At 34.7% G+C, this 10,750-nt stretch overlaps 1 protein-coding gene across 1 annotated transcript; it reads left to right on the top strand.

The window, feature by feature from the left end:
- The first annotated feature begins 440 nt into the window (after positions 1 to 440).
- On the top strand, positions 441 to 1,302 carry LOC131041859 (uncharacterized). Its single transcript, XM_057975085.2, has one exon. It carries the CDS (start codon positions 732 to 734, stop codon positions 1,233 to 1,235), a length of 504 nt encoding a protein of 167 aa, XP_057831068.2. The 5' UTR covers positions 441 to 731; the 3' UTR covers positions 1,236 to 1,302.
- The last annotated feature ends 9,448 nt before the right edge of the window (positions 1,303 to 10,750 follow it).

Below are 10,750 nucleotides of genomic sequence, written 5' to 3'. Positions count from 1 at the left end.
TTTAAAAATAGATAATGATGAAATAAAGAATATATGACTTTTAAAAACAACTTTAATGGTAAATGAAAAAATAAAGAAATTATACAAAGTCGTTGTAGTCCAATTCAAATGTTCAATATAAAAAGAAAGAAATCAAAAAGTAATTTAAAAAAATAATGTTCTCAATAAAGTTGCAGCAACAATCATTAAATGGTTGAATACCCCCAAAAAAATCAAACCCTAAAAACAAAACTTGTCAAACACCCGCGTAAGATTCAATTTCGCAATGCTTGAATGAGCAAAGTTTTATGGTCCACCGAGGCATGGCCTCCCATTACTCCATCCAAACTCGATCCCCACACGACTACTACGACCAGGTAAGTGCATATATATATATATATATATATATTTATCCGCAATGATCAAAAGCATTGAAAGAGACTTCCTCTAGAAAGCTGCAGACCACCATTATCATGACAACGGTGAAATGCCTGGCTTAACGCTGTTAATACTTTTTCAACCAAGCCAAAAAAACGTGTGACAATTGCAGTCAGTTCCGCATGTGGATTCATCCAAACTCTCAACAGGACTCTTTCTCTTCATTCTAAATAAAAACCATTTATTGCATTACCCTATTTGTCCAAACATCATTCCAATTATCTCCTTCGAATCTCTCACGGTGTTTGCTTTATCGTTTCTAATTCAATTATTACAACTTCAATAGTTTGATTGCTACAACAGAGGAGGAATTCATGGGAAATCATCTGTGTTCATGTTTTTGTACCTCCAAACCAGTGAAACTCGTCAGATTTAATGGTGGGCTTGATAGAATTGCAGTTAAGAAGGGAATCAAGGTTGCAGAGGTTATGATGGACAATCCCAATCAATTCGTTTGCGATTTGGGTAATCTTCAAGCAGGGCATCGTATTCAAGCTCTCCCTGCACATGAAGAATTGAAGGAAGGAAATACATATGTTCTTCTCCCCATGCACAGATTAGGCTCTATGCCGTCTGACTCGGAGATGAAGGCCCTTAATGCTTATGTTTATCATAAGTCATGCCGAGCACAGAGAATTGTATCCTCCAGCTCAAAAATAGTTCCATTGGGTGAGGAAGGCCTGGAAAACACAGTGTTGCCAAAGTTTGAAGTAGATGAGGTCGCCTTAAAACAATGGGAGGGGTTAAATAAGGGAGGGTGTAGATACTGGAAACCTACTCTTCACACAATATACGAATTCCCCACCTCAAAAGTTTGATTCGATGTGAGTTGAGATGTACTTATACTTGTGTAACACACAGTTTGGAATGAGAGGTGCTTCTCCATGTAACATACGAAAGAAATTTGAAAAAAAATGAGGGTTATGAAAGTCAATTGTGCAATTATAAAAGGTATTTATTGATTTTCTGACTATGAGAGCAAAAGCAGGGTTTTTGAATGAAGGTATATATCCGCAATGATCAAAAGCATTGAAAGAGACTTCCTCTAGAAAGCTGCAGACCACCATTATCATGACACGGTGAAATGCCTGGCTTAACTCTGTTAATACTTTTTCAACCAAGCCAAAAAAACGTGTGACAATTGCAGTCAGTACCGCGTGTGGCGGAATCCCCAAACTCTCAACAGGAGTCTTTCTCTTCATTCTAAATAAAAACTATTTATTGCATTGTCCTCTTTGTCCAAGCATCATTCCAACTATTTCCTTCCAATCTCTCGCGGTGTCTGCTTTATCATTTCTAATTCACTTATTACAACTTCAATAGTCTGAAACAATTAGGCTACAAGAGAGGAGGAATTCCTGGGAAACAATTTGGGTTCATGTTTTTGTCCATGCAAACCAGTGAAACTCGTCAGATTTAATGGTGGGCTTGAAAGAATTGCAGTTAAGAAGGGAATCAAGGTTGCAGAGGTTCTGATGGACAATCCCAACCAATTCGTTTGCAATTTGGGTAATTTTCAAGCAGGGCATCGTATTCCCTGCACAGGAAGAATTAAAGCAAGGAAATACATACGTTCTTTTCGCCATGCACAGGTTACGCTCTATGCCATCTGATTCGGAGATGAAGGCCCTTAATGCTTATGTTTATCATAAGTCGTGGCGAGCTCAAATAATTGTATCCTCGTATCCGAAAATATTTCTCAAGCACCCTACAATTGCATTTCCATTCTTGAGACAACTATTGCAAACCACTAGGAAGTCCTCATAGACAATTTGTTGCACCCATTTACCCTTTTTAAAATCTAGTGCAATCAACAAAGGGAAGGTCATATCTATTGAAAAACCTAGGTCTAATGATTAACCTAAAACCCTCTAAACATACAATATCTAAACACAAATTAGCTTCACGTAAAATGGACATAATAACTAAATATGTAACATGAAGAAAAGTATTCATATTTTTACTAGTCAAAAGAAAATTGTTATTCATAATCTTCATATAGCCACTATTACAATTATTTTATTTTATGGTTATATAGATATATAATATCTTTGATATAATTGCCACTATCAAATCTAGGATGTTTTGATGAACTACCCAAATTTTCTCTTTACAGAAAGTATTTTTTATTATAAAGTTTTACTATCATCCTCAAATCCCAATAAGTAGAGTCCCAACTTCGTGACCCTCATAACCCCAATCCATGGGAGTACTAAACCAATTGGAAACATTGATGTAGGTTGATCTCCAAAATTTTAGTGCAATTAGGTCTAATTTTTAAGACCCTGTATATTGTTGTCATAATTCCAATATTATCCATCTCCACTAGAATATATAACCTAGAAACTAGAAATAATTTGTTGTATGCAATTACCAGATAACTACAAATAGTTGGACAAAAGAGAGTATAAATCCCATCAAAGTCTTCTCCTAATACTCCAATAATAACATTGAAATTTGAACCCATTCTAATACATTCCTATTAGGATCAAAGCATGGTAGCCAATTTTATGGAATATGATAGCCTTGTTGAGAAATCATAAGCCCTCTAAGAGGGTCCATGCATAATCGCAATGGTTAGAGTAAGAGACAAAAAATAATATCTTAAACATTGTTAAAATCTTAAATTGGTCCTTACATATTAATATTTGTTGGGTTCATTTCCAAATTACATCAATATTAATCCTAACCATAGTATTTTTTTGTTATTTTAAGTGAATTCTCTAGTTCAGAGGTTGCCCTAGCAACAATATAAATACATAGAGAAGAATACGCTTACTATCCTTAAGTAGAGATAAAGTATGAGAAAAGGTGTGCTGGTCAACACCTTTGACAACATCTACCCAATTACTAGAGTACAAGCAATAGCCTAAACATCTTGAGTAATCTTAGAAACTAGGTTAGCCTCAAATGCAACCTCCAAATCCTAAGTAGGACTTGTAGAACACAACAAAGAAGTTGCATTTGGACAAGAATTCCACGCAAACTCTAGATCAAAAATCCATAACTAGAGCTTGTAGGAGTATGCTATAATGAGAGACATTATCACAAAAACAAAAAGGCAATGAAGAGGCCTAGGAAGACATGTATACCAAAGAAACATAAGTGCTAGATATCATTGTCACACTATGAACCCCCACCATCTACACCCAAGGTTACTAAACTAGGAGAGAACCTAGAACTCCCTATGTTGAAGAGCACACTAGCTATGTATTTTAGAATTAGTTTTACAATTTAAAAATATTTAATTTGTTTGAGGCTAATTTAAAATGCTAGTTAGAAAAATTTAATGGTTTCAAATTCTGTGATACCTTAGTATAGTTTTAAGAAAATACTTACAAGAGATAATTTATTACAATATTTAAATAAAACTAATAGAGTTTATAACATTGTACAAATTTTGCGGAGACTAGCGCAGCTCATTTTGGGTTACACATGGCTAAAAGGGAAGGTTTTAGAAAGGTCTGGCTAGAATCTGACTCACTCAACATTATCAATTGTTTGAATGGGTGTACAGATCCTAGTTGGACTATCACCAACTTGATCAAAGATTGTTGTGATATGATTAAAGAGTTGGATGAATTCAAAATTTCTCACATTTTTAGGGAAGGCAATAAAGCGATGGATTTATTGGCCAATATGGTAGTGGGCTACAAGGCAACAAAATGGTGGAGTAATTAGGACTCTTTCCCAAAAAGCTTGTGCAACCTAGCTTATGATGATACCATCCACTTGCGGTAACCAATGAAGAACAATCATGACTTGATTAAGTTGTTGGGGAAACGGTTTCCTTTCGATTTCCCTATCTGAAGATCTAGAAACTTCCCTTGTGCCTGGATTTTTTGTCTTCTTGTGTGGTACCTGTCTTCCTTATGTTTGGAGACTTGTCTGGTGTGGCTCATTTTCTCTTTTTGTTTGGCAACCCAGACCATTATGGGTGGGGAAAAGAATAGGCAAGAACTGCCCACTTTTGATAAATAGAAGAAAAATAAGGAAGTGTAGTAGGAAATTGTTGATAGGGGAATGGTTCCCTTCTTGGAAAGACTCCATGGCCCTTCTCCTCTTCACAGAGAAACGTTTGTCAATGGGTGGAAGAAAGGGGTTTTGAGGGCCTATGGTGCTGATTATCAGCTGGATGAAACCCTAGTGGCTACAATTACGGGTTTGGCTATAAATGACAGAAGGTTTCATAGAGACAGAAAAACATGGGAGGAAGGCATGGCGAATTTTCGATAAAGTTAAGGAGCGTTCAAGAGTTAATAAAATTGCTGATGGTGGCTACAATAGAAAGGATCTTATGGCTCCCTGGGCGGACATGGCTGAGTTCATCATGAGGTACATTACGCTTGATGACAGATATGCTAGTATCTTTTCTTGTCATTTTACCATCTTGAATCACTTTAGGCATGGCAAAGTTATTTTGATTCCCTTCTATCTGGTTTCTTCTTTGGAGAATAGTCTTGAAAAACATGCTGAGAATCTAGTGATGGAAGCGACTAGAAGCCAGGAGAACTACTGGAAGTGGGTGGTAAGGAGGTCGATACCCTCCAAGAGGGGATTAAGGAGATAATTGATATCTTCACTGATTCGCTTGACCCCAAAAAATCTGAGAAGCTCATGACTAAGACCCAGAAGCTTTCCCATGATGTCAAGGTTATGAAATATAAACATGAGCAAAGAATTGAGAAGGTTGAGCATTCTATGGAGGAGATCAAGAATAATCTTAAGAATCTAGTTGACATAAGTAAGGAGGCTATGAATAATAGTATGGAGGGGCTAGAAAAGATCAATGCCATGGTGGCGGAGTACAAATCCAATCCTATTGACAGTGACCTCGATGATTGTAATAGAAAGAAAGACCTAGGCGGTGAAGACTCTGCTATTGGTGGCAATAAAACTATGGGCCCTAGTTCCAAGACTAGAAGCAGGAGCAGCAATAAGGGTACCTCTAGGTTCATTATGGAGGAATTGGAGGCAATCAACAAGGCTACCATTCATAAGAACAAGGAGCTGGTGAACTCGCTTAACTGAGTGTTTGTCTGTGTTTTGTTTTGTTGGCTATTTTTTCATTTTGATTTTGTGTTCGGTCTGGGGTGTTCCCCTATTTTGCTATTGGTTTCTATTTTATTGGCTGATGGCCAAGTTTTGCAAAACTTTTGGTTTCGGGTCCATGTAAAACCCGTTTATATTTATCAAAAATATTGTACAATGGTTTCGGGTCCATGTAAAACCCGTTTATCTTTATCAAAAATATTGTACAAATTTTAAAGAAAAAATTTGGTTATTACATTTTAAATTTATTGCAATCTTTCTAGAGAAAATGTTAGTTTTGATATATTATGGATTTAGCATAGAATGCTATAATTTTGATAGGATCCTTTTCAGTAGTGGACATCTTGAACCATCATGTAAGGGTCATTTTGGGTAAATTCATGGATATGGGGGGACCAAAATAGGGTCTTAAATGGCCACCTTTTTTTAATTAAAAAAAGACTAGAATCTTCAATGAGAAATAGAAGATAATTACGCTCAAAATTTGAAGATATAACAAAAACAAGATTTGTAGTTCTTTGAATCTACTTTTTAAACTACTAATTTTAAAAAGAAAATGGTAGAGATTAAGTTGTTCAAATAGTGGCCACACATAAATTTCTCATGTTTCTATCAAAACACATAACATGTTAGCTAATGTGAGGCCCTAAATTTAAAAAAAAAATAGTATTTCAAGAATCACTTTGGTAAAAAATTAACTAACACCATGCAGTTTATGCTCGATTATCTACTAGTTTTTCTTTAATATATGATTTTTTTTACTAATTTTCATAATGGACACATTTAAAAATAGAAAAAATTGAGTGTTCTCAACCTTCTTTTTTTTTTGGATGTGTGTAGAATAGAGTCTAGTTTCTAAAATGTAATTTGTTTCAATTTTTTTATGAACGAGTTAAAAATGAAACCAAAAATTTTATACTTAAGGTTTTCACAAAAAATGGAGACACTAGCAGAAGAAAATAGATATTGAAACCTTAACATAAAATTTGAAATGTAGAAAAAATTACCTAGTTAGAAAGAAAAAGGAACTAATATAGAGAGTAACTCTTAATCTGTAGAGATATAACTAGACATAGACCATAATATTCACTCTCTTAGGAACCCAACAAAACCTTCTACACAAAATATAAATTACATTGAAGCAACTTCAAAGAGTAGAGCTCAATTTCAACAGACTGTATAGCATATACTTTAGACCACTAAAGTTAAGAAACTATATATTAGTAGCTCAAGTATTTACAACCCCTAATCGAAATACAAAAAAAATTATATGAGAAGCTCATGAATTAACATCCCCTAAACCAAAAATAGAGGGCATATATAAAATTGCAAAAACCAAATGATCCCTCCAACATGACTATACAAAAGGAAGGAGTAGGAAGTTGTACCATATAAACTGAATATACAAAAAACATAGAATTAAGTCTTTGGGTTGTTTTCATCCCTCGCCTCGATCTCTACATTCTCATCCTAAGACACCTTATTACCAAATAGATGTAACCCACATAATAGCCTTTTGGAATATCTCTGGTGAGCTCCATGTGAAGGAACTTCTCAACCCTTTGATAATGCAGTTTATAGAAAAACAAACAGTGGAGCAAATAGAACAAATCTGAGAAATCGGGTTGCCACAGGAGATATGATCTAAAAAATCTAAATTGTTCTAAAAAATCTTACAATTGTTAGATTCTAGCCCTATTTTCATGGAATTGTAAAGACTAGCATATTGGGGTTTGTTTTTCAAATACTTCTTGGGGAAAATCTCTCCTACACATCCCTTGCCATCAAACAAATCATGCTTTTGGTAACCCTTTCTAAATCATCATCAAAAATGAAATATTGCTTGACATACTAGGAACACAGATGCATTAAAGACCAAAAATTTTGAAGCACATCAAAATCATTGGAAAGGAACACAAAAACAAGCTAAGAAGGATAAAGGTTGTGAGGGGCTTTAGGGTTAACCACCTCCTCCCTAATGATGGTGATTATTGACCTCTAAATTTTCACACTATCCCATTTGAATAGGCATTTGAGGTGCTTCAAAGTGTAAGAACCAAAAGGGGAATTCCTAGAAAATAAATGAGATTGAGATTTTATGGTTCACTGGCTTATACTCCATTGATGTATGTATCTGGATGTAGAGAGGATAGTGCAAGAAAATGAAAAATAGAAAAAAAATGAGCCACTTTCCACTTAAAAGCAATAGCTCAAATCACTTGCACATTTCTTAGAGAATGGGTAGCACAAAATAGCATTCAATTCTCATGAGGGAAGGTTTTGATGTAGTCACAAATGATGAGGAGAGTACATTATTATCTTCACCAATGATAAATCCCAACCCTCCACACCTTAGTTTATGATTACCATTTCCTTCACATATTTAGCATTGCTACCATATAGTCATGCAAGAAATAACACTTGGCATATGATTTGATGATAATATGTGCTATTATTCATAAAAGGTATATTATGGATTATTCCGATTAAAATGATTTCTTTCATCACTCCCGCACCACCTAGAAAAGACCTTGCAAAAAGAAAAACATGTAAGGGAGAATTAAATATGGGTCTTGAAAACTGCAATGGGAGCCAAGTCATCATCCACATGGATGTACTTGCATTATTTAACAATAACTCCCCCTTATTTAACCAACAACCTTCATTAGCCAGTACATCTACTAAGACATTGGCTTCTCTGTAGCAATGTTTGATACTAAAAACATGGAATATCTTCAAGATTTCCTAGGCCTCTTTGAGAACACAACTAACTTTCTAGCTTGGAGCCTCCATTTTCTTTAGTGCTGAAATTATATTCATGGAATCTCCCTCAATTATTAGGTGGTTAGTACCTATCTTACATGCCATACATAAACCATATACTACTGCTATTGGTTCTGCTACATTATTGGTTACATATGTAAAATGTGCAACCCCATTTTTCAGGGTGACACCCCTAGCATCTCAAATGGCATGTCACAATCCTAAAATTATTAGATTGCCCTCCACTACACAATCAAAATTTATCTTCCAATAATTAGTTTTTAATGGTTCCCACTTAATATTTGTATTGAAATATATGCAAGCTTAATTCTGAAGGAGGCTACTCTTGAAGGGGAGCTTGATCCTTGACCAATCCTCGAGAATAAGTTATCATCCCATGAGGTAGAGAAGGAATCCAAACCCTTGTGTTTAACTGTATATTCTCTCACCACTTTTGAAAAGGATATTTTTATATTACTGAGAACATGACCAAACAAATTTTTTTCATACTTGAAAAATTCTTCTATTCCTTTCCTACCAAATGTTGCAAATGACAATAGTTGGAGATACCTTCCATAATACTACAAAAAGGGACCAGGGATACAATTTGGGCCAAGATTTAAACATCACACCTAGAGACAATTGAAAAGGTGCATATAATGAAGCTTATTGTATAACCAAGACCAACACTCATAAGTAAATTCACAATTGAGAAGCAAGTGGTCTATGGACTCCACCTCTTTATCAAATAATACGCAATTAAAAACTAGAGATATACCAAAGGAATTAAGTCTCTAACTGGTAATGATTCTCCCTTTAAAGGCTAGCCAAGAAAACAATTCTGCCTTGGGAACCCTACATCTAACCAACAAAAATAAAAGCACCTATTTTTGAGGTAGGTACATCTATGCTTTCTCAAAGTATCGTAGCCTTCCTTGACTAAGTACTTTCTTGATTTAGATTGAGTCCATATTATCTTATCATACCCCATAATAACATGAATATTCCTTCTACTCAGTTCTTCTTGTAGTTTTAATTGCTAGTTATGGGGAGCTGCCAATGAGGAGAAATCCTTCCACCTAGGTATGGGTAGACAATTCTAAAAAATGATAGTGAAATAATAAGAAAATTTAGGTCCTCATTAGTCTTTTAAGAGATTTTTTGAACTCTTTTATAATTTTTAATATAGCAAGGGGGGTTTCCATTCCATGAATCCTTCCAAAAAGTGTTTTTCTCCCATCATGAATCATCCATTAAAGATATGGAAGAAAGATCTTTCTATAGTTGACAATAAAATTCCACATTTGTGGCCCAAGTGGAAGATCTAATTCAATGAAAATATTTTCTGGCTCTGTTGAATCAAGGTATTTTGATGTAATTATAGAAGCCCATTTAGATTGTTTATTGGAGAATAGTTTCCAAACTAGCTTAGCTCCTAGAGACATGTTTCTTAATTCAAAATTATGAATTCCTACTCCCCTCTTTTTTTAGTAAAAAAACATTTGTCCCATGCCATTAAATGGGATTTCACCTTAGACTATTTGGTGCCTCTCCATAGAAATTGTTTTTCTTGACTCTATTGAGGATGGGACACCTTTTGGGATATGTAGTAGTGACATGATATAATTAGGAATTGTTGCCAACAAAGTTTTGATCATTAATATTCTACCAACTAGTGAAAGCCATGAGTTTTTCAAAGAAGAGAATCTTTGTTGAATAGATGAATAAATATCTAACCAAATGTTACTCTTATTTCTCCACACAAACGGAGGAATACCTAGATACTTACAAGGAAGAACATCATGATTAAAGGCAAGAAAGTTTGTAAGTTTAGCTATGAGTGAAGGGGAACAATTTAGGGAGAAAACTTTTGATTTGGAAGCATTAATTTTGTGATGAAAAATCTCAAAATACTTGTCCAACACTCTCTTAATCACCTTATCTTCTCTCATGGATGCTTCCACAAATAGCAATGTATCATCTACAAATAAAATATGAGTGATGAAAAACTAATTTTGAGGCAATTTTACCCCTGTCCAAACAGCCATATGATGATGAACAATAATTGATCTACTGAGAGCTTCTGCCATGGTTACAAACAAAAAGGGGACAAAGGATCTTCTTGTCTCGCCCCTAAGAAGAGGAGAAGAAACTAGATGGATTCCCATTTATAGTAACTAAGATTATTGCCCCTGATATATAAGAAATAATCCACTTGGTCGATAATTTAGAAAAACCAAAGATTAACAACACTAGTTCAAGAAATTGCTAGCTAACCCTATCATATGCTTTCCTCATGTCAATTTTTATTATCATAGCTTTAGACTAAAACTGGTTAACAGAATGCAATACTTCATGAGATATTAAAGCTCCCTCCACTGTCTCCTTACTTCAGACAAAACCACCTTGTTCCTCCGAGATAAATTTAGGGATTATTTTAGCCAATCTCAAGGAGATCGCCTTTTTGAAGATTTTATATATGGTAAATTAAAAAGTGAAATAGGTATAAACTATACAA

This window comes from Cryptomeria japonica, chromosome 1 (assembly GCF_030272615.1).
Source record: "Cryptomeria japonica chromosome 1, Sugi_1.0, whole genome shotgun sequence".
Lineage (NCBI taxonomy): Eukaryota > Viridiplantae > Streptophyta > Pinopsida > Cupressales > Cupressaceae > Cryptomeria > Cryptomeria japonica.
The sequence above is the reverse complement of the archived record's forward strand: the minus strand, read 5'-3'. Positions and strand labels throughout refer to the sequence as shown.

What these genes read in the sequence shown, in the direction of transcription:
- LOC131041859 (XM_057975085.2), top strand. Translation starts at nt 732, where the DNA reads ATGGGAAATCATCTGTGTTCATGTTTTTGTACCTCCAAACCAGTGAAA.